The following is a 23,620-nucleotide window of genomic DNA, read 5'->3' as shown; positions in this document are numbered from 1 at the left end:
GCATGCGCGCGCGTTTCCTTGGCAGCCGTTAAGATGCATGCGCGTTGTGCTTTGGTGGTGGTGTGGTTGGTGGGTTTGGATTGTTGTCTCGGTGTGTTCTGAAGGCCTGGGCTATAGCAGTTACCTGGCTACAGTTGTTCTGCTTATGTCTGGTTTTCCCCTCTCAGAGCAGGGACAGCTTTCGCGCTGCTGGTGAAATAAGGACGCTGGATTTCCCCATGCTCTCTTGAGCACTTTGGTGGAAGAACTGGGGCCTGGACTGTTGTCTGAAGCGATCTGGCAGGGTCAGTTACTGGTGGTGTAAATGAATATGGGCTCTCCTAGTAATCAGTGCTGTGTGGGAATCTTCTTTGCAATCCACAGGGAAGTTTTGTTGTTCCTTTGTTGTTTTGAAATAGCTGGGCTAAATACTGGCATGAGCTCCAGCAAAGGTTTGAGGGCTTCCCTTCAGTTCATTGTCTTACCTGTAAAGCATCAAGAGCAGTTTTTTCACGTTGTCTCTTCTGATGCAGTGTCCAGTAATAGAGATGCAGAGTGTCTCAGGTGTATGTGCTAGAAACAGCAATGGGCTTTGGTACAAGATAGTGTGGCCTGGGTTGAGGGCTTATCTTCTCTGGGATTCTCAGGGGTAGCAGCAGCTTCAACCATCTGCACCCTGAGGAACATGCAGCAGCACAGGAAACCTGCTCAGAGCTAGCTGAGAGGAAGAGCTGTCCTGTGGGGTTTGTCCCCTGTCCTCTTCTCCCAAGTGGTCATTCCAATAGAGGAAGAGGATCAAGCTGAAGATTCAAATCCTCAATTCCTAATTTGTTTTGTTTTTAAGGTATGTTGCTGTATTCCTCCCCCCCTCCCCCCCCCCAATACCTGAAAAAGCTTAATTCAGTGAGGTTTTGTCTGCTGGTGCTGGTATTGTGTATAGCAGACTACTAGAGCATACGCTGATCAACTGAAAAGCCCCGATTTAATTCACTTTTCTGCTTGAGGAATCCCAAGAAGGGTGCTCTGATTCTGGGGCATTAATGCCAAGCTAAGTAATGTACCAGAATAGTAGCACAGTTTAAACATAAACACTGCAGGACAGTAACAAATTTTACTGCCAAGTGCACTAGGGAGCATTGAGCTGAGAATGGTGATTCTTTGTGTCTAATCCCTACTTCTCAGATTCTTTCTATACTGTTCAATGTGAAATATAGAAGGTTTTTAATTCAAACTTCTGTGTGGGTGTTAAGACAAAAAGGAAGTATTTTTTGCATTGAAACACTACTAAAATGCTGTTATTGAAAGGGCTTTTAATAGAAGAAATAGTGCTTCTGGGAGTGGATTATGGTTTGCAGTCAGGTTGTATTTCTCTAATGTGGGCATAGTATTTTGACCTGCATATATTAAGGGGCATGGGACATAATATAGATAGCAGATACACCAGCTTCTTCCTAACGGATGTGTATGCTCTAAATGGTGATTAAAGTAGGCCTGAAACAGAAGGGGGAGCTGTCAGCACACCAGGCAAAGGAGTAAGCGCTCTGTACAGATGCATAAATATCAAAAGAAGAAGAGAATTCATCTTTTTGCTGTTAACAGGAGTTAATGAAGTGCACTTTTTTTCACAATCTGGGAGTTGAAAAGAGGCACTTGGTACTGTAATGATCTTGTACAGCGAAACATTTAGGGGTAAGGACTCTTTCTGAGATAATCTTTTATATTAAGGGACCAGGTGGGCATTCTTCTGCTTGCATTGATCTTAATTCTTCATCATGAATCAGCATCCCTTCAAGGGGCAGGTTTTGTCAGCTTTTTATGATTACCTTTAAGAGGCATATCCTTTTCCTTTAACTGTCTGTAGCATCATCCCTCCAATGACCACCTTGTTTTTCTGGCCTTTGCTTTTCTGATATATATGTAACTGGATAGCAACATGCTTGCTTCTTGTAAGTGTGGTAGTATGTCTTTCTCTGTTCATTACACATTTTTATTTGTGCAGACAAAGCTAACATTCTTGCTAGGTTACAGTTTGATTAGCAAACTCAAGTGGTTTTGAAAATAGAGCCAGAAAGATTTTACGTTGCTTTTAGTGTAGCAGAATCTAAGCCATAAAGGAGTAATCACATTTTTCTGAACCGTTCCCTTGGAAAGGGAATGGCATAGAAGAGAGAGCTGACCTGTCATATACAATTTAATTATTTAAATTCAGTTTTTTTCCTTGCTGTGAGGTTCTACTCATGTTTTGGTTTCTTTTCCTTTGAGTAAAATGCTGTAAGTGAACCTGGCACTGTTCAGTCATTCCACAGCTGTTCTACCATTACTTTTGCTCTCAGCTGTGTTTCTGATCTCTCAGTGCTGCTTTCAGGGCAAGCCATGCTTTTGCAGCCAATTTCCCTTGGGTTGTTAGCCTTTTTCAAAAGTGTTGCAATTTCTGTTAATCTGTTCCACTATGCCGATTATGCCAATTTTACAACAGTGGTGGTTGTAATTATTGCTGGAATATAGCACAGCTTTTGAGTTGTCTTCTACCACAAGAGGGTGTGATGAGTGTTTGAAGGGAGAATCGAGTGGCAAAGGCGGAGCACCTGGTTTAATCCATCTGTGGGTTTAATTCCTAGCTACATTGTTTTATTTTCCAAAAATGCTGTTTCCAACTATTTTTCTGCTGCAGTAACTTCTGCACTGTGTGATGAAGCAGAGTTCCTTCACATGAGTGAAGGAAACCAGGAGTGAACCTCATTCCATCACCTGTACTTAGCATGCTCTTCTTGATGTAAAGTTTTCTTTACCCTGAGGTACTAGTGTGTTATTGGGTAGAGCCCTGAGTGATATGCCTGATGGCACACCTTCAAACCTACATCTTAATAACAAACTCATCCTTTCTAAGGCTGCTGGTCCCAGTTAGCTTGGACTGAGGTTGCTCAGGGCTGCCATTGTTTCTTCTGTCTTCTCTAATGTACTGTCTGTGATGGTTTAGCAGCTGGGTGGCAAGCTGTTTGAAGAAGCTGAAACAGCTCAAAATGGGTTCTCTTTCAGCAGGGTTAGGTTTTGCTCAGTGCCCTGAGTTAAGTCAATCTGTGTTTGTGCTAAGAGGGAGGGCAGGAGAGTAGCATCAGCCTTCTCTTGGATGGCCTGATGTTGCTGGTAGGTAGAAAGCAGTAAGATTGGCGGAATGGGGCAAAGAGCACCCTATATTCTTTCCCTTCCATCACACTGTAGAGTTGACTGATACGTTTCCGTGTATGACTTTAAAACTATTGAGTAACCTTTTTGTGTTACGTATTATGTAGCATATAATATCCTTTAGCTATGTAGAGGGAAGAGATTCTCACATTGTCTCACAATGTCCTTTGGCTCCTTCATTTAGTTTTTATTATATCAAAGTAGCACTTAGACCTGGTCAACAGCTCTTCATGTCTAATGTGAAACAAAGCAACATTGTTGTAACAAATTTGTTTTTATGGGCCAGCTGCCTTCACCTAATACCAGGAATCAGTAATGAATTTTCTTTCTTGTTGTTAATGTGAATTTAGAACGTGAGAAAACATCTTCAAGCTCCATTACCAGACCAGCTTGTTTACATTCTTATGTGTTTTTCTATTCCTAGCTACTCTATTAGAAATTAAATTCATCTTTGGGCAAGTATGCCCTCAGACAATATTCTTATTTTTCATCTGGTAGTTCAGTTGTTTTTTATTTCTTGCTTGACATTCAGATGCAGTACTGTTTAAGCTGGCTGATGCAGATGTGACTGTTTCCATCCTCTGTTTTTTCCTCTGTTGCATGGCAGGACTGCTCATGTGGCTACACAGTGAATCAGATCAAGGAACTGGTTTTGGCTGGGGAAAAGATTTTTTGTTTGTTTGTTTTTGCTTAGTCTGCCCTCTGGAATCCCTCCATCTCATAAGCAGCTTGGTGGCTACTTCTGTACCAGAGGAGTGCTCCCAAAGAGTTACTCTGGCTCAACAGGTTAACATCCAGGATTCAAGGAGCTGCACTGATTTAGCACTTCACCTTCTCCAGTGTTTCCCAGCTTGTGACTATAAACAGTTCTCCTGCTGCCTGCCAGCTTTCACTGTTGGAATAAAATGCAAAGGTGGCTTGTAACCAAGCTGTACTTTCTCCTTCAAAGAAGGAGGCTCTCGGGAAGTTGCGTGTAGTCATCTACTCCTTAATGGGTGTTAAGTGTACATGTCAATTGTTGAGAATCCTTAAAAGTGAAGCAGAAGTTGTGTGACTGATTAAATAGATCTGGTCTGTGGAGCTGTGCACCATTAATGGTCATTAGTGCTTTGGGTAATTAGGGTGGAAGATGAGCAAAAATAAGACTCTCAATTTAATTTCAAGGCTAAATTTTAAACCTGAACAGTGATGAGAAAAGTTCTGTGAGTGAATTCATGTGCCAAAAGTATAACTGATATGTACTGATGTTGTGGGCAAAATAAATCGCAAAGAGCACTCAAAATATGCTTCATGACTGTACAGAAGACAACATTTGTGTGCAGAGGTAGTACCTTTGTACCTTTTTATTTTAGCTGCTGCAGTTGCAAATGTGTATGTGCTTTAGGGCACAGGTACTGGTTTCTCTGAAGTTCTGTGGCATAGTGCATAGCATAATTGGGGTTGTATAGTAGTTATAAATAGAAAGCCTTCTGAAGATGATCATGTTTCTTCTATAAGATTTGGAAGTAGCTGTCATTGTTTTCTTAGGTTTCTTTTCCTTTCATGTCCCATAGTCCCCATTAAAAAGGGAGCCAGAGAGTCTTGGACTTTAAGCAATTGGGTAACTGGGCCTCCAGTAATTGTCAAACCAGCAAATGCCAGTGAAACAATACTTTCGTTTGTTTGATTAAAAAGAAACTTGAATCACTGTTCTGTTGTTGGGTTGAATTTATGACTGCAGTGTATGCTTCAAGTGGAGGTTGCAAGACAAGCTAGTGATGTGATAAATCCCTTGCTGACCCTTTTTGTCAGAGGGTGAATACATATTTAATCTTGCTCTCCGTGCTTAAGTGCTGAAATAAATGCTAGCTTAAAGTCTTCTTAAAATAGTTTTCAGGTAGTAATAAGACTCTCGAAGCAGGCTGCCGTTCAGCTTTGTTGCTGAAAATGTCAAGATTTACAGGGTTCATCATCAGTGGAAAAGTCTGATTAGCAACAAGAGTAAAAAGAAGCTGAGGAAAGATGATGGTAAGCAAAACTAGAGTACTTGGAACACAAATTAAGAGAAAGAGGAGAAGTCATCCTCTCTTCCTGCCATTCTGCTTCATTCAGGTGACACTGTAACCTGCCAAGGCTGATGGAGCTCTTCCAGCCTTTCCCAGGAGAATAAGGGAGTGACAACAGATTTTTGACTCAAAGGTAAACAAGAGCTGTCAAGAGTACTGTAGCTTGCAGTGGTGATGATGGTTTAGCCTATGTTCAGAGCACTGCAAATGCATTGGTGCATCGTGTCTTAGACACAGTATTAGGCAGTGAAAATGGTTATTTTAAATCTGTCTCTTGGCTGCACTGACTAATTCTATGAACATGGATGGTTGTCTTTGCTCTTGAAGTCCATCTATGTGTATCACAAATGATGCAGATCAGCCTTGTCCTTGAACAAAATGGCAGAGGTGCATTGTCAGTGGGTTGCAGAAATGTCCATGAAGGTACAGCTCAGGTCTTTAATTAACTTGCCTGTTTGGAACATCTGATACCTGGTTTGTTCTCATTAAAAAGGACAGATTTTGCCTCAGTTTGCATTCTCACTGAGTCAGAAAAGCAGGTCAAAAACTTGGGTGATAGAAGCTGTGTGCGGTTTGTATCAGTTTTTCTGTAGGCTGATAAGCAAAGTGTTCGTAGTGCAGTCTTGCAACCTGCAGGTACAACTTCTCTTGTACATGCAGCATCTAGTGGGCAATTTTGTGCAATATCACTGTCACAAAAAGAAAAAAAAAATAGAGTCCTGTGGCTTTGGTATGATCTGTTTTACACTGACATGTGAACAGGTATATGTAAGATCTTACGTCATGCAAACAGTATGGAGGTTGCTTTGTTCTGGGCTAATTATGTTGTTGTGACCACTGGTCCCGGTACTCAAGTATCACTATTAATGCATGTGTGATATAATTGTCTTTCTGTGTATTAGCTGTGATTGCAAGCAGCTAGTAATTGGACAGTTTCTGGTGAAGTACTTTAGAGTCACAAAGTGATCAAACTGACTCTGGTTTTGGTTTTATTTTTGACATTAAGAATATAAAAGGTTTTGCTAGGTCAGACCAAGAACAAACTTTTTATTTTAGCAGGCCTTTTTCATTTTTATTTTCTGTATTAAAAACAAACAAACAAAAAAACCACAAACAACCAACAAACCAAATGAACCAACTCTCTCTTGGGCAAACCATTTAAGTAAGAAAGACTTACTTGTAAAACCAGGAAGCAGCCATTGCGTTTGTAAAGCTATATTAATACACAGGTGTATCTAGATAATCTTCATCCAGTATCTGGATGAACCTGTGAGGTTCATATAGGCAAGAATGTGTTTACACAATGAACATGTTTGCACACTGACACTGCGAACACTCTCAAGAGACTGCTAGACCACAGGGCATAGAGTTTACAAATTATAATGTGTCTGCTGGTTGTTCTGCAGTTCTGCAGATGTTTGGTGCATCTGGGCGGTAAGGTTCATGACAGGAGTAGCTTCACGTCTCTAACACATATATGTATTTATTTATTATTGCTACTTTTGACAGATGCAGGGAAGTGTTCTCAGATGTATCTGGTAGTGCAGTGCCAGTCTGGACAACAAAAACTGGGTCTTCAAAAACATTGTTAGGGTATCCTGGGTAAATGGTAAATGTTGAGCATGGAATGATCCATGAGCTGTGGCTTTTATTTGACAGTTAGGACTAAGCAAAAAAGAAAGATCTGGTTTATGCTTTTCTCCTTCAATTAGACTCAAGTGTCATGAAATATTAATTCTGACTGACTTTTTTTCTTTTTGTGATGGGCATTGGTCCCTGGTTTTATTTCCAAGTTGAATTTGGCTCATTGTTATGTACAGCAGCAAATCATCTCCCACTAAACCTTAATCACAATGGGTCATTTTTATCAAAGAAAATGAAAGCAAGGAAAAGTTGGAAAATTCTAAAGTTAAGTTGTGGTATCTCAGGTTTCTTGCTCGAGAGGTTTGAATAAGGCAATCATTGGCTGCATGGATATATTCCTCCCCTCTGCCCCTTCCTGTCACCACCTTTGCAACACTTGTGCTAAGATTTGATTTCTTTAGCTAAGCAAACAAGTGTTAAATTTTCTTCACGCGTGCCTTTATAATGTGAGCATTCTAAAAGTTGTTCAATGAGAACAGTGCTTCCTGTTTGCTGATTTGCATTAACTGTGTGTACCCTGCTCAGGGGCAATGATAAAGCTAATGCTTTGGAACGTTATAGTTTACTGGTGTACCTGGCACTAGTGTCTATTTCTCTAATAGACATCCTCAAGTGTTTATTATATCAATGTAATCAAGAAAAGCTTTTCTACTCTCCTGTCATTTGATATGTTCTATGTTTCCGAGATCAACCTGTAACTTCTCTGTACTTGCTATATAGTGATCATCTTTTTTTCAACATGAGCTGTTAGGGCTGTTGCTGGTATTAACACTTAATGATTGCTATTCTTTTTCTTGCACTAGAAATTCTTCTGAATCTTCAGAAGATCGCATTTTACGTTTTCAGTCATGTCATACTTGCATTTTATAGTCTTCATGAGATCAGCTACTGCACTCAAATTCTTCCCTTTTCAAATTAGAAACATCTTCTAATAGAATAATTATTTTTTGGTTAATCCACACATGCATGACTCTTCACTGGGTATGACTGGATTCCATTTCATCTCTGTTATTGAAATTCTGGAGGTCATCTGATCCGTCATCTGTGATACCCAGCTCTGTTTTTATGGTGGCTTCTGATTCTGTTAATCAGTAAAGCTCATTCTTGCATCCTTCATGTTTTTATAACAGGACCATTGGTGGTCTTTCCCATTTTTGATACTTTACTCCTTTTATGACTAATCATACAAGAACACTTTAACCTTATTTAAATCTGATTCTCTCTCTTCTGGATTTTTTTACCCTACCTCAGTCGAGTATCTGGATCCCAGTTTAGAATCCCATAATTGACTTGGCCCTATTTTATCTATAGTACTTCTTTATTTGCTGTGTCACATCATCATGTTGTACAGGCTCAACAAAAAAATCAATTGTGTTAGAACTTCTACATGAGTTATTAAATTATGTTTGTCCTTTGGGATCTAAAGTTTATACCAGCCTTTTGCCAGACACGTGTGTCGTGGTTTAAGCCCAGTTGGCAACTCAGCCACACAGCCACTCACTTACTCCCCCGCCTTCTCCCCCGTGCTCCCCCCCCCTCCAGCTTCTGGAGCTCTGGAGAATCGAAAGAATGTAACTCCCACAGGTTGAGATAAGACCAGTCCAGTAACTAAGGTATAACACAAATCACTGCTGCTACCACCAGTAATAATAATGATAAGGGAAATAACAAGGGAAGAGAATACAACCGCTCACCACCCACCGACCGATACCCAGCCCGACCCAAGCAGTGATCTAACCCTTCTGGGTAACTGCCCCAGTTTATATAGTGGGCATGATGTGCTGTGGTATGGAATACCTCTTTGGCTAGTTTGGGTCAGGTGTCCTGTCTCTGCTTCTTCCCAGCTTCCCCTCCTCCCTGGCAGAGCATGAGACTCAGAAAGTCCTTGGTCAGAGTAAACATTACTGAGCAGCATCTAAAAACATCAGTGTTATCAGTGCTGTTCCCAGGCTAAAAGTCAAAAACACAGCGCTGCAACAGCTACTAAGGAGAAAAATGACTGCTACTGCTGACCCCAGGACAACGTGTTACTAAAATATGGTCAGACCAAGAGAGAAAGAAAAACTTTCCACATTGCTCTGCTGCAGCTGCCATGAGCAGATATTCTCAGACAACATTGTTTTCTACATAGGAGAGAAGGAAGATCACTGGTGTGTTTGCCAGCGCAGCCCTCAGCTCAGGAATCCCATTTCCATATTAAATATGTCAAATGACAGTGAGTCTGTCTTGCCTTTAGCTAGGATCTCAGTGGTTAATTACCCCCACTTTAAATGTATGTGTTTATTCTGGAGTGAGTTTACCTAACTTTGACTTCAAGCCATTTAGCTTTGTTTTTCTTTTCTGCTAAAATAAAAATCACAGCTTTCAACCTGTTTTAACAAAAACATCAGGTGGCACTACTCTGATGCTTTTCAAAGGTCTAAGGATATGATGTGGTATTTGATTTGTAATAGGATTTCTGACTGAATCAAGGAGTACACCTGTGACATTGTGTGACCGGTATTTGTGGTGCTAATACCCTTTAACTCTTTCACATCTTCCACTTCGGTCTGCACTGATGTCTGATTAATCCATCCATATCTCAGGTTATTCCTTTGACCCTTTAAAAATATGATTACAATATTAGGGGTTTAAGTGTTATCTGAGGCTTCCATAACTTTCCACAGCTTGAATAATCTCTTCAATCGTATGTATTTGAAAGAATGGGGAGGTGGAGTCATTTAGATAATAACCTGTAATTATTTTTTGTCCTCTGTTTCATTGCTTTAGAGAAGTGCCAGTCTTTGTTCTTTATTTTCCTCCACTTTAAGTCTAGAGCCAAACCAGATGCTCAGTTTCATTTTAATAATAAATGAAAACCAGTTAGTCCTCTGGACAGAGATTTCCCAGTGAGACAAATACACCACTTGCAATTTCTAAGTAGGGGTTTTAATCTGGATTGTGATTAGAGTTAACCTAAAAACTGTCCAATTTCCCGTGAAGAGGTACAGGTAGATTTTGTTTCAACTTGTCTTATTTCCCCACCTAAGAACAGCATGCCAGTTGAACAATTAGAAACTGTAGATATCTGTTTTCATGGAAACATTTCACTCTGTGAGTGTACTCTGCTAGAGCTGCTCCTATTATTGGATTTCCTTAGTGCTGGAGAGTAAGATTATGTTAAAAGTCTGTAGTTTTTAGGGTGTAATACAGAGATGGTCAAGCTCAAGCCTTGCATATAGTGGAGGTTTGCTGCCTATTTGCAGTATTCTACTAAGTATTTTCTTTGCCAAGAAGGCACAGACTGTTTGGAGAGTGACTCAGTCGCATCCTCCCTCATCCCCTGGAGAACTGGGAAGGTGGTGTGCTTTTGAAGAAAGCTTCTTTAGATGACATGGCAAAGTGAGTTCTTGGTTACTTGAGAGTTATTTTTTTAAGTTTGCATAACTTCTCTCATAACTGCTTTAATATGCAAGAATGCTCAAAATAACATGGTCGGCTCAGGTGAAGGGAAGAAGGAAAGGAAATAAATCACATAATGCATCATTCACTCTCTTAAGACAATGAAGGTGTGGCACAGGAAGGTGTTGAAAGGATCCCTGTCCTGTTGTGCTGCTTTGATGTGTTAACTTTATATTCTAAATGTTAAATAAATTATGCCTTAGCTTCACAGGCACAAGAGATTGCTGTGACCTGCCAGGGAGTGAGCTCATCAGCAGCATGCTTGTGCAGGGAGGGTATTGCAGCAGCACTACAAGCTGGTGAAGCAAAGGGCAAGAAAAGCAGTCCAGGCACCAGGGCTTGTTCTACAAGTCTGCCTGTTAGCAACATCATAAAGTAAATGCTGTTCTGCAAGACTTCTTCACTGGAAACAAAGTCCAGCAGCTGTCAAGAACAACTATTTATTTTTAAAAATTGATGTTTGTAAGTATACAGTCACAAAACTTTAGTGGGGTATTTCCTGGCCTAACACCACTGAGATGTGTATTTAGTTTTCCAGTTTGTGACTGCCCTGTAAAGGAAAAGCCCCTTCTAGTTACTCTCTCAGTGACACTACATGGGTATTTTACTCCCATATTCTACATTCTGGTTTTTAATGCTGGCAAAATAGGGCAGGGAAGGACTGATGTACCCAAAACATAAAATTAAATAAAATCCAGATTACATTTGCAATGTTTTTTGTTGTGTATTTTTATTCATGTATTTTATTCAAGAGAAAGTATGGGATCATGGAGGCTTGGATGCCTCTCTCTTTCCCTAAATAAGATTCTGTGTTTCTACACAGAATGTAAAATTTGATCAAATGGAAATTTTCTTTGTTTCGCTGCCCACCCACACAAATGCTTTAACCTTTCAGGAAGAGAACTGAGCTTTGCTTTCAGAGATGAGAAACTTGTTATTTAGAATCATCAGTCTGAAAATTTGAGTGGTGAAAAGCAAAGTTTCTGTCAGTAACAATTCATTACTGGGCGTTTGTCTCATTCTGGCATTTCAACAGTTCGATCATGAAGTTTGGAATGTGCTTGATGGGTGTTTGCTATTTACAGTGGTCTGCAGTCTTCACACCACGCTTCTTATGTTAGACATAGTAATTAATAACTGCAGTAAGTGCATCTTGCAGATAAGCATAAAAATGTCTTGCCACTTACATGTTTTATCTTAAAAGGCACCATGCCAGCATTTGTGAGAACAAAATCTCGTCTTGATTATACTTCAGTTTGGAGCTAATCTCATTAAAAGCTTTGGTGCTGCCTGTACTCAATTAGGAGCATATGACCTATTCCTTCTGGTTGTTACACATGCTTTCAGTGACTGTAAATTTAGTTTTTGAAGTTACAGACTGTCCAAAAAATTTAGTGTTCTCTTATGACTCAGAAGATAATCTGGGAAAGAAAACCCCAAACAACTCAAACCCAAAAGCTAGTAATTTTTGGCTTATGCAAGGGGCATTCCACCTCAGACTTAATCTATGCTTAATTCAGCCTGCGAGATGCCTTGGGAAGAATACAGCAGCATGAATTTGTTGCAAATGCATTTTACTCATTTGAAGGCTTCAGTCTACAATTTCTGTTGCCATGTTGAGCATCCCAATATCCAGAGGTGACGTTGGCCTTCAGTTCATAGGCAGGTGGAATTGCAGCTGTTTGCCTTCAGCTCTGTAAATTTTTTCACCCTGTGTTTCTTTACCTTCTCTCTTGACAGATGAGCAACTTGGTACACTGGAGATGCAACCCCACAGCCACACGTTGGCTGAAGCATATGCGCAGTGCGGTTTGGTATCTGAGGGTTTGCTAGCCTGTTTTTATCCTCACCAGTGCCAGAATTGTTTCTTCCCCCCTCCAGATACGCTGCCTAACATATTAGTTTATTTAGATTTTCACTAGAGGTTTCTTTGGTGTTCCCCATTGAATATTCAATTCCCAGAGTGGGTGTAGCTGCCAGTGTTGACAGCTGGTTTTATTTGCAAACGTAGACTGCTCCCTTAGGCACAATTCCTTTGTTAATGATGTTTCCAAGCCATACAGAATTATGCAACAGCCATGAGAGTAACTAACGTCTTATGTCATATTTAATCCTTTTTCTAATTAGCATTTGTCCTTACATGTGCTTTTGGAACTCCAGTCTTTACACTTACCTGTACACTGAGCTTACTGTAAGCAGATGAAGTTTGCATCTGTTTCATAGAATGCAAAAAGGCCATTGAGGAGAAAACAACTGGATTTTGAATTGCACTTTAATGTCTCCATGCAGGAAACAGTTTCACAGTAAGCAGTGCTTTTGATAATAAAGGGAGCATCCTTATCGAAGCAGTTTTTTAAAGTTAACCCCCCTCCCCATCTTATTGAGTATAGGGATTCTTGGAAGATGTCATGGATAAAAAAGACTTAATTTGCCTTTGTAGAATGTACTGTTTATTCTGCTTTTCTGTCAAAAGAGAATGAATGGATTTACCCCATCTTTATGCTTCATGCTAGCAGTAAAGCTAGCCAAATTGTAGGAGGACATGTACCTACCTGTCATATGCAGCATGGTATTATTAGGTTATTTATTTATATTATGAACATTTATGATCATCCACTGAGCCTTTGAATATTGCCTTCTGCCATAGGAAGCTTAGAAGTTCTCTGAGTGAATAAATAATCTGAAGTGACCATTGCTGCATTCCCAGGATCCAGACCAACCAGTGTCATTCATGTAACTGCAGAGGCTTGCCCAGCTATAACATCCTCAGCTTTCTCTAAAAGAGAAGGGGCTTAGCAAAAAGAGAATAATATTTCTATCAGTTGTAGCAACAGAACTAATTGCTAACTAAATGAATGTAGTTATTTTCCACCAATTCAACTGAAAACAAATTTGAAGTGCCTGCTTAAACCAACCAACCATAGGACAGCATTTTCCAAGGGCAGAAACTGTGGTGGGCTATTTTCAGTTCTAAACATCAGCAGTTGTAGTTCCACTGAAATTAGAGTTAAGTTTTATTGCTTTGTGCAAAAGTTCAATTTGATACCTAGGCCGGAGTTTCAAAACCATGAAGTTTTGAAGTTGCATTTCTTCTGTGACATTTCCAGCTCAGCAGTAAACTCATAGTGAAAAGGAGGAAAAATAGCAATAGTGGGGTTTTTCACCAGTAAAATTCACATAGTGTCAGGTTCAGGGTTTTGTCCTGCATGTCCCAGTATCAGGAATACTTTGACCTAATGGCTTCACATACGTAGCACTTTTCTTTCATTGTGTGCCTAGTTTTTACTAAAGCTTGAGGTTGGGCCTGTATTTGAGGGTCTTAAGCCTGTGTTGAGCTTTGTGCTGATATAGCTGCACTAGTACTTGGGCAAGGCAGTTATACACTGGCAGGGGTATTTTTACAATGTGAAAACCATGTAGGTTTAGCTTTGAAACTCCTTTCTTAAACAAAAGCCCATGCTCAGCTTTAATTATTGAGTTCTTGGTTCTCCTCCCTGATACTTTGTCCTATCATTAAGAAACCAGACTGGTTTTCCTTGAGAATTTTCCATGGCATGTTTATGCTCATGATATTTATTGCTTAAGGCTGACAAACAGTGGTGTTACTACAGTGCAGTACAGTCTCTGTTCTGCCTTTCATAGCTTTGTGGTTTTTTTAAGCTTTCTTCACTTCAGATTCTGCATGTGGCTGCTCAGGAGAATGACATTTTTTCGCTTAAGCATGCTCAGAGGAGATCTATGAATTCAGATGTCAGAATGTTTGAGTTGTGAGAGGCTGGGAATTAAGTATCTGGAGACCTGTGTAGTTTTGATGCTTCACCTCACGCGGGAAAGGGCTGTGCTTCTCATTTGTCTGTCTGTTGCTGAGTTCTCCAGAGGGAATCCCTTTTTGAGATAGAAAAAAGAACTGAAAACTTCATTCTGCAAGTGACCCTACCACTGCCACGCTGATCAAGAGAAAAATCCTTTCCTCACTTACCCTACTTCTGTGCTAGTGAAAATCCATTTATTTTGAGAAGGATTTTCTTTTTTTTTTTTTTTTTTAATTTAAATCCCTATCTTTAACAAACCAGTCAAACTTGTCAGCCATGGGATTTAGTTTACTCATCTGTGAAATCTGACAACATGTTTCGTCCTTAGCCGAGGAGTGTGGGTGGAGGGGAGTTATTTGTAATGTAAGTGAAAGAAAAAAGTTTGTGCAAAGAATGATGGTTTCCGAGATACTGTTATTAAATATAATCTGAGTAAAATGCTTGGTATGTCATAAGGTTTTGTTTCAATGGCTAATACATATTTTATGGACATTCCGACTATTGAACCCTCCTATCAAGTTACTGGCCCTGCGGCAATATTCCTAAGTCTGTGCTACAGGAATATTATGTTGCTTATGCAAATGCTGTCAAAGCCATGTGAATATTATTCTGGTTTTGCTAATTGTGTCAGACTACAATGCCGGCATTTGAGAGTGCAGTGACGCTACTCAGTGGAATTTCACGGTTTATGCCAGCATGAGCTTTTTTCCCTTCGTATCTTTTGTACACCTTAGTAATGTTACTGTATTTTAACTGTGTGTGGTATAGTTGAGTCCTGTCTCTAAATACCAAGTGTGAGATTAGTCACTGATTGACCACCAGAGCCAGGTTGACATCATGCCTTTAGTGTTTGGAAACAATTAGGTCATTGGTGTGTTTCGCTATTTAAGCTGATGCCTTGGTTGTTAAGTGTCTCCCATAGTTGCTGCTGCATGGAACATAGTGCCAGACTGTGCCGGGTTCTTAAGCAAGACATGAATCACTGAGACTGTCTTTTCTGCTGTCTTCTCTGGAAGCTCGGTGTGTGTTTCGCAGTCAGCTTCTCAGTATGTTAGCCTGCTGTATTTGGAAGTCATACCTTCCTGATTTGACTTCCCCACTCTTGACTATAAGTATTTGTTTGCAACTTCAGAACTCCATACATCAGTGGATATAAGTGTATGATAGATGCATTGACTGTAAAATGATTCTTGTGTCATTGCCGTAAAGCAAACACAATTACAAAAGAATTATTACTAGTTGTGATTTACAGAGTAGTTGTATTTCCCCTTTCTTTCCTGTTCTTCAAACTTCTCCATGGCAATTAAGTGCCTTATATGCATATCTGTGCATCTTTCAAAAATGAAACATTTCTATTCTTTAACTGTACAACAGTAAATAACAGAGATTCTAGATGAGGTCAAGATCAACAGTGCTTGGTGTTTTGCATATACTTATTGAGATTTTCCCTGCACAATTTGCTCTATATAGACCTGCTAAAAAGGAGACTTGCTCATAGTCAGATTTGAAATGTTTATCAGAGCTAGGGGCTGTATTGCTACTTCTCACTAGAATTAGCATTAAATTAATCATACAGTCTTCAAGAACCTTGCTTACCAAATGAAAAGAATACCTCACACCAATGTGAAAGTAACATCATCACAACACAGACGAAGGAGTTTCAAGTTAGTGCAGGTGTTTCTGAGTTAGCACTTGCATTATGACCCCTTAGGAGTGATGTTCTGCCTGTTGTGGTTTAACCCCAGCCAGCAACAGAGGCCCACATAGCTGCTCACTTACCCTGAGTGGGATCAGGGAGAGACTCAGAAGCCTCAAACTCATGAGTTGATAAAGACAATTTAATGGGACAGAAAAGGAATAAAATAATGCTAATAATAATGATAAAATAATTAGAATACACAAACTCCCAGTTTCTTGTGTACCTGCAGCCTGCTCGCTGGCCAGGCATGAGAAACTGAAATGTCCTTGGCTTATTATAAACACTACTTAGCAATAACTAAAACATGGGTGTGTTACCAGCATTGTTCTCAGACTACATCCAAAACACAGCACTGCACCAGCTACCATGAAGGTAATTGACTATCCCAGCCAAAACCAGAACACTTGTGAAGTCAAAACTCGAGGACAGATTTTTCTGCACAGCAACACTGCTATTTGGGTACCTAGAGCTAATAAGCAATTGAAATAAAAATCTATTCAGTACTTCCCTAGGCTATTATGTCAGAAATTCTGATTGATTGACTCTAAAGCTATTTTTGTATATTTTTAGTTGTAATTAGTACTCAGCTACAGATCAGGCAGCTGGATTTGCAAGAAAGCTGAATCCTCTGGGTAGTGATACTTGCTAAGGTCATTCAGGTGGATTTGAAGAACATCATAAAGGGTGCAGTAAGAGATTTGAAAGCTTCAACAAAATACCATTTACATTGCAATATGCCTACAAGAAATCCTAATCATAGGAGGTTCCCCCCCCCCCTTTTTTTTCAGTTCATACTTCACCATCAGGGCATGTGTCTGCCTCTTTGGCTTTGAAATTTGGTTTATTGACATTATCCATGAAAACAGAAAGTCACCTGAGCATAAGATGTAATTTATGCATTTTTTCCAGTTGTTAGCAGTCATGTTGTTCTTCACTGGGACTTGTTTCAAAACTCTGTGACCAACCCAGTCTCTTGGAATAAGCTGGTTTTTTGTAAGCAGCAATTTTCTCCCTGAAATTGTGCCAAGTCAGCTCCTTGAGATAGTGTTAGGATATTGCAATGCCAGAGGAGCTGATTTTCAGGCAAAATTTGAGATTTGGGTCCTCACAATTTGTTTCAGTAGTGATGCAAATGCCATTAGTGTGACCTCACGGCTATGTCTTCAGTTCCTTGAGTATTTCAGCTAGCTACCTTCAGCTTCTTCTCACATTCAGCTCATTTTGCTGGAGTAGTGAATTTTCCTCTTCTGCAGCTTAACTGTGGAATTCTTTTTTTGATGGAGAGCATCCTTGCACAGCTGGTAAATACTGGATTGTAACCAGCTGGTTTACTAGTCTGAGCCACTTTGATGGCAAAGTAGATTAAGGGCAGTATTTTCCCCTGTGCTAACTTATTAAAGCACATGGAGTTGATTTTCAGAGTGTGTATATGTACATATGTGTGTGTATAGGTACATACATGTGTGTACTTTTTTCAATAGGACCTTTCCTCACCCCTAAATTCCAAACTTGTCTGTGAAATAAATGATGTCATTGAAACTGAAGTTATTATACTTTTATTTATTGAGATCCAAAGCCTAGAAGAAATGCAGGCTTTGTGAAGCTTTCAGTGGTATACTGAGGAAGATGGATATTAGCATGTGGAGTCATGTTGTGTTTTGATCTGTTCTTGTAGGTCATGCAGATACTCTACAGTCATTACATATTGGTGAAGGGATTCCCATTGCACTGCCAAGAATGAAAGAATTCCTGGAGGAAGACCATGGACTGCTGCACTCCAGGATCTTTTCAGAGAGCTAACAGTGCCTGGAGCCATCAACTTCCCCAAGAGGGTCAAGACACAAGAAAACTACTTTGAACTTGTTTGTATGTTGCAGTGAATCATTTGTGAGAGACGAAGTACTTGGAATTTGGCAATTTGCGCTCATCCAAGTGCACAAATCTGACTGGAGATGTGACCATGCCTGGAGTTCCCCAGAGGTAAAGCAGTACTATCACTGGGGTGCAGCACATGGAGCAAAGAGTCCTGGTGTCCTAGGCAATTCAGCTAGTGGAGTTTGGCAGTAGAAGAGAGTCCACACAGCTAAGCAGGACAGAGAAGCCTGGGAGAAACCACATCTGACAAGCAAGCAGAACAGGTGAGCCACCAGAAACGTCCGTTTCTTACCTGTAGTCCATTAAACAAACACATCAATCCATGACATCAGACAACGCTTCTTTTCAGAACACTGATGTAAAAATGAGGTCTTGGGTGCTCATTTATGGTTCAAGTAGCAGTTTATATATTTATTATAATTATACACAACCTTGACAATCTATATTGCCATTCAAAAATAAATTGAAGTATTGTCAATTTGCACGTGGTCTGTCACTAATAAGAATCCCATTTACATACAGAGCAAACATTTTGCATACTTAAAACACTGCTTTCAATTCTGACACTCCCATCTCTTCCCTCCCCCCTCTTCTCTGGAACTATGTTTAGACTAGTAAACGAACGTTTCCAACTATGCAACATTCAGGGACTACCACCTTTTAAAAATCAGTTCAGTGATATTTCAGCACTTTGTGGAGGTGGCCGGTGGGTAAAGCTCCTAGAACAAGATATACAATTAAAATTATTACATTGCTGCAATTCCTGCTTTTCATTGCTTGATGTATTTCCTTCTGAACAGGAAAGATGGAAAACAGGGGTTAGTATCTGGATCAGGTAGGTCACATGAGCACACTCCTGGTTTAGTATCTGTTAACAGTCACCTTCACTTGTTTTCACTGTTAATTACATGTGGAATAAGTGGCTGAAGCCTTCAAATTTCAGCTGTGGAGAATTAAGAATTTGGGCTTAGTCAGGCACCATGCACTTTCTCTAGCTACTGAGTTTGTATTTATAACCCAAATGTTATTTTGGGAGTTGAAATTAAAATCGATGAGGGATTAACTGCTTTTTGTTATGCAACATAGTTTTTACTACCTCTTTTGACAGCAAGTTTGTGTCCTCTGGTGCCTGAAAGGCTAGAAAGATCAGAGACAGCATAACACTCTTTGATCCGATTAAGGATAGCTCACAGCTAGTGGTAGCCAATGTAAGCATCCTCAGAACAGGTAAGACTGTGCTGACCCACAGCTGAATTCTGGGGTTCACTTTAGAAGTTAGCGTATTAGAAGAAGTGTGGTAACACAGAAATGAAAACCCTGTTTTGAGTGATGAGATTCCTCATGATGCTAATTTATGGGAATTGAATTTAGCTTCTTTTCCTACAGCAGCTGGCTAGGTGCTTTGGATCAGCAAATAATGCAGCATATTTGTCAAATGGATCATGTTTCTGAAAGCCACTGAGACAAAAATACTCAGGAAGCAAAGGCTCCTGCCAGCTCCTTGCTCATTTCCTGTATTTACTTAAATGTAATCCTTAACCAGAAAAAAACCCTGAAATAGGGAGTATTTAGAACAGTTAACAGGAACAGTGTGTAGCAGGTTGGAGTTCAGCACACTGAGATGCTTCAAAAGATCAAATAACTTCAAATACTGATCATACCAGTATTTACGAAAGAATATTATCAGTGGACAGATTGGATTATTTAGATTAACAGCATTCACTTGTAAGTGGAAGAACCAAAAACCTCACTCAGCTCACCATGGTAATGGTACCCTCTGGCTGCCCATGCAGAACTAGTTTCAGGACCATGTACTTTGCTTTCCCCTCCAGTGCTGACATACTGATGGAGATGAGGGCAACTTCCCCTTCCACCATGTCTTCTTGGGATTCCAAAGTGGCAATACAGGTTAGGTCACCCAAAAGACTTGGGAGGATTCAGAATTCACCTGCCTACCTAGGTTTTGCAATCATGCCCCAATGGCAGCATTTAAAGAGAAAGGAGGACAATGCCAGAGGCAAGCAAGGGAGAGGGTTTTTCATTCAAATTCAGACCCTCATTCAAATTCAGGCCCACATTCAAATTCAGGCCAAACAAGGCCTACAGCTGTACTGGGTTATTTTGAGCATGTAGCACCCTTGTCATTCTAAAGAAAGTATAGAAGTTTAACTTCAAGAGATTGTTAAAAATCTATTTATGTTGTATCTGACTGAAGTTCAAAGAAAACTGCTGTTTAAGCTACTGTAATAAAAAGACATAGAAAGAAAGCCATGAAGCAGTTGTGAAAGAGCTAGCAGCAACTTAAGTTTAGTAAAGCAAGTAAAATTTAAAGCCATTTCATGAGCAAGCATTAATGCTCAAGACAGGAGGGAATCAGTCCTCTTTAAAGCCAAGGATATGTTAATGGTAAATAAAGTATTTATGCTGTTTTGTAACTAAACTTTTACGTAAAAGTTTCAGCCTCTGATTAACAAACCTTTAAAAAAAAAAAACAAAACACAAACCCCAAAAACCCAACCCAAAACTGTACCACCTTTACTAATACAGTTTTGCTACCCAGTTTTTGTGTGGGATGGAGTGAACATTTTCAAACACTTGAAATATTAATAGAGGACAAGATATGTTCAACTAAGATAATTAGGGACAAATGCCTGCTTTTAAAATACACCAGATGCAGAGTAACTACAATTGTGGGTTCCCTGACAAAACCTTATGTTGCTTATGTTGCAAGACACTAATTCTGAGGCTGTTGGGGTAGCCACAAGGTACCAACTCACTGAGTCTGATGCACAAAATTGTGCATAGCTCATGTAAGTACTTGAGAGCCTTAAATCTGTGTGTCCTGGTAGGATTTGCTTATTGTAGCAGAAAATAGATTACATGTTAACAAGTTATGTGTTCACATGTTCATGCGAAGCCCTGTATGAAGAACAGCTTTGTCCTTCCAAATTGAATTCTTGTACATCAGGAACCAGCTGCAATGAGCAGTCTGTGGGTAATACCATCCCTCTGCACCAGGGATTTAGAGACAGAGCAGATGCATAGGGGGAAAAAAAAAACAAAACAACCAACCCCCAAAACCACACCACAGAAAGCCCTATTCTAGTAAGAAAACCTTAGATACTGCTTTGTTGTAGCTGGTTTTAAGCTTGCTGTGTAATTTTTCTAGCCTTTATACCTAAGAATTTCCTCAACTATTTGTAATGTAATGTAGTATTAAACATCTGATGATCACAAGCAGAAGACCTACAACTTGACCTTTTATCTATGGGAGAGCTTATGCTGGACATTGCCAGTGTTTGAGCTCTTCTGCCAGGTATCAGCAAATCTACTAGACCAATTAATGTGTAGGAAGCCAATACTTCAGAATGCTACTCATTACACTGCTGTGGTAAATATTCATACTGTTACAGCCTATAGGACCAAAGGTAGCTCAGTCCTGTACTCACCCCTAGGACAACAGACACTGAAGTACTGTCACCCCCTTCACTGCCACAGATGCATGACTGAAACAGCAGAATTCAAGACTGAGGTTGCAGAGTAGCTGCAGGTCTTCAAGGTCAGTTTTTATTCAAAGGCTTTGAATAGATAAACTCAGGGTGCCAGACCTTCCACAACTGAATGCACAGAGGAACATTAGGGCAAAGTATGTGCATCTCTGTCACCCAATGTCAATCACGAAGATACAATTCTAGCACTTGAGCCTGTTTAGCAGTTTTATATACAGCTGTACATGATGCTTCCTTTTCTGTATTTGAGAGCGCAGTTCACCTCTACCAACTTTAGCCTGGGTGACAGAGTATTCTCTGTAGCATGACCAGCAGCAGAACATGAAGGGCATGTCTGGAGATAAAGTGTCTCCCAAAGCTAGAAACAAGAGCACGACCTGTCACTGGTTCACAGTAACAGGCTTGCACAGAACTACTGCAGTAATGCCTTACTGACACCTGAACACCTCAATACCTATCGGCAACAGAGTTCAAGTCACTGAAATGTTACATTGCAACTAGTCTTGGTCTCATATGCCAACTTAGAAACCACTTCTAAGTAGCTAAAGTAGCCTATTACTCTTCTGGTAATAGAAGAGTTGTTTGAAGTCAAAAGTGACTTGCACTGACAAGTGCTACAGCACCTTGGTGACTTGACAGAAGCATTCAGTATACAGGAACATACACTGGACCATGACAATGTCCCAGATGTTGTGTCCAACATGTATCAAAGAAAACAGTAACTCAACTGTGTGTAATACATTACAGACACTTTCATTAGGTCAGCTAAATGACCAAAGATAACTGGTAAGCTATGCAAGTTCATCAAGTAGATTTCATCTTTGGGGTAATAATATCCGTTTTTTAAGTTCTTTTGTTTAGCTCCTTGACCAAAAGGTTTATACACCAAGTACTAAGGCTTAAGTAACCTCTCAGGATCTCTTTCAAGTCTGCAACAGCATTTAAGCAAATTCAAAACCAGGGTGCCCAAACCCAGCTCACGTAACACAATTTCTGTTGTTTCCCCTTCCCAGCACAAGATATAATCAAGATGTAGATGTCATTCCAAACAACAGAAGTGGAAACAGTAACATGTGCAGTAGGTAGTTTTCAAGGGAAAGCTATCCAACAGTCCTTGTATTTTCTACCCCTTTGTACTATTATCATTAGCATCATCCTATAGTAAGCACAGTACATTATGTACAGCAATGTGCACTGAGACCATTCACTTACTTCAGCATTATGCTGAATTATTTTGTAACTAATATTGGTGGTGGTATGGGAATCTCAAATGTTTAAGCTTGTATTCTGTTTATATGAAAAAGACCAAACAATTCTCATGGTACATCAATGAGATGGACTAGAATGCCAACTAACCTCTATTTTAATATTTAAATTATAACAATACAATAACTAGAAAAGGTCAGTGCTTCAAGTGACAAGTTCTGCCACTTCAATTCCAATATTTTTCCAAAATAAAGATGCAATTAGATCTACACTTGAGCATCAGTAGTGCAATACAGTATCCTTTCCTGAATAAAGGAGCTGAGGTTTATCCACAATAAAAGCTTTAAATAAGGTAGATTGTTGCCATTTATATATCAATTCTGTATGTTTGATATAAAATATATTGGGAAAGCTTAAACTGACTTATACAATCTACATTTGGCTAAAGCTCCACATAAGCAGCATCAGTGGAAATGAACAGAGATGTACTTAATATAAAACACTTTCAAAACTACTCAGCAACAAATGACAGAAGGTTGACTAAGAATAACTGAACATCTGAGGTGTGTACCAGACAAAAAGAATGGACCCTGTGGTTACTTGCACTATTTTAATTGGGTAAAAGAAATGCAAGATTTAGTCCACTTCCATTTCTCCAGGGGGTTTGGTCTGCGGAGAACTGTCCTTCGTTGATTCAGGTTTTGTTTCAGTACCGCTCTGTCCGTTCACCGGTCCATTGTGTTCGCCATTAGCTTTTGACTGCCCATCACTGGGAGGCTCTATCTTCGGCCTGGGCTTGTATATAATGGGGTTACAGAAGTTATCCAATTCCTAGTTGTAACAGAAGTGAGACAGCAAGTTCATTTGGTGGCACAGGAATCACATTCAACTAAAATGTCTGAAATTTGCTGCTGCTTCTTAATGACCTGGAATTTAATTTTCAAGGACTAGAACTTTTCAGTTCTACCATCTTAAAATAAAACCTTTCACTAGCTGAAGAGCTGCCAGTCTGTTAAAAGCCTGTATGGCAGTGCGTTTTCTAAGCCTGGTGCTGTAACTTGGGCTATTTTAAAAGGCTTATGCAGAGGTACTGCTGTAATCAAGAACCACAGCTGAAGATCAGTAAAACTACTGTTCTCTCTGTATGAATCTTTTTAATAGCTGTAAGATCCCTGCAGATATAATATTCTTACTCAATACAGAGGCCAGAATCTTGTTTAGGGACAA

At 39.8% G+C, this 23,620-nt stretch overlaps 1 protein-coding gene and 1 long non-coding RNA gene across 2 annotated transcripts in view; one reads left to right on the top strand and one right to left on the bottom strand.

Moving 5' to 3' along the window:
• The first annotated feature begins 49 nt into the window (after positions 1-49).
• LOC136011943 (uncharacterized) lies at positions 50-18,162 on the top strand. Its single transcript, XR_010611520.1, has 3 exons — positions 50-284; positions 627-823; positions 17,479-18,162. It is a non-coding gene; the product is annotated as an uncharacterized LOC136011943 (long non-coding RNA).
• The window catches only part of HSPA4L (heat shock protein family A (Hsp70) member 4 like), a 28,978-nt gene continuing 23,419 nt past the window's right edge, over positions 18,062-23,620 (bottom strand). The window contains exon 19 of the mRNA XM_065674435.1: positions 18,062-23,224. Coding sequence (XP_065530507.1) covers positions 23,030-23,224 — 195 coding nt within the window. The 3' untranslated portion in view covers positions 18,062-23,029. The remainder of the gene's footprint in view (positions 23,225-23,620) is intronic.

Source organism: Lathamus discolor, chromosome 1 (genome assembly GCF_037157495.1).
Source record: "Lathamus discolor isolate bLatDis1 chromosome 1, bLatDis1.hap1, whole genome shotgun sequence".
Lineage (NCBI taxonomy): Eukaryota > Metazoa > Chordata > Aves > Psittaciformes > Psittacidae > Lathamus > Lathamus discolor.
The sequence above is the reverse complement of the archived record's forward strand: the minus strand, read 5'-3'. Positions and strand labels throughout refer to the sequence as shown.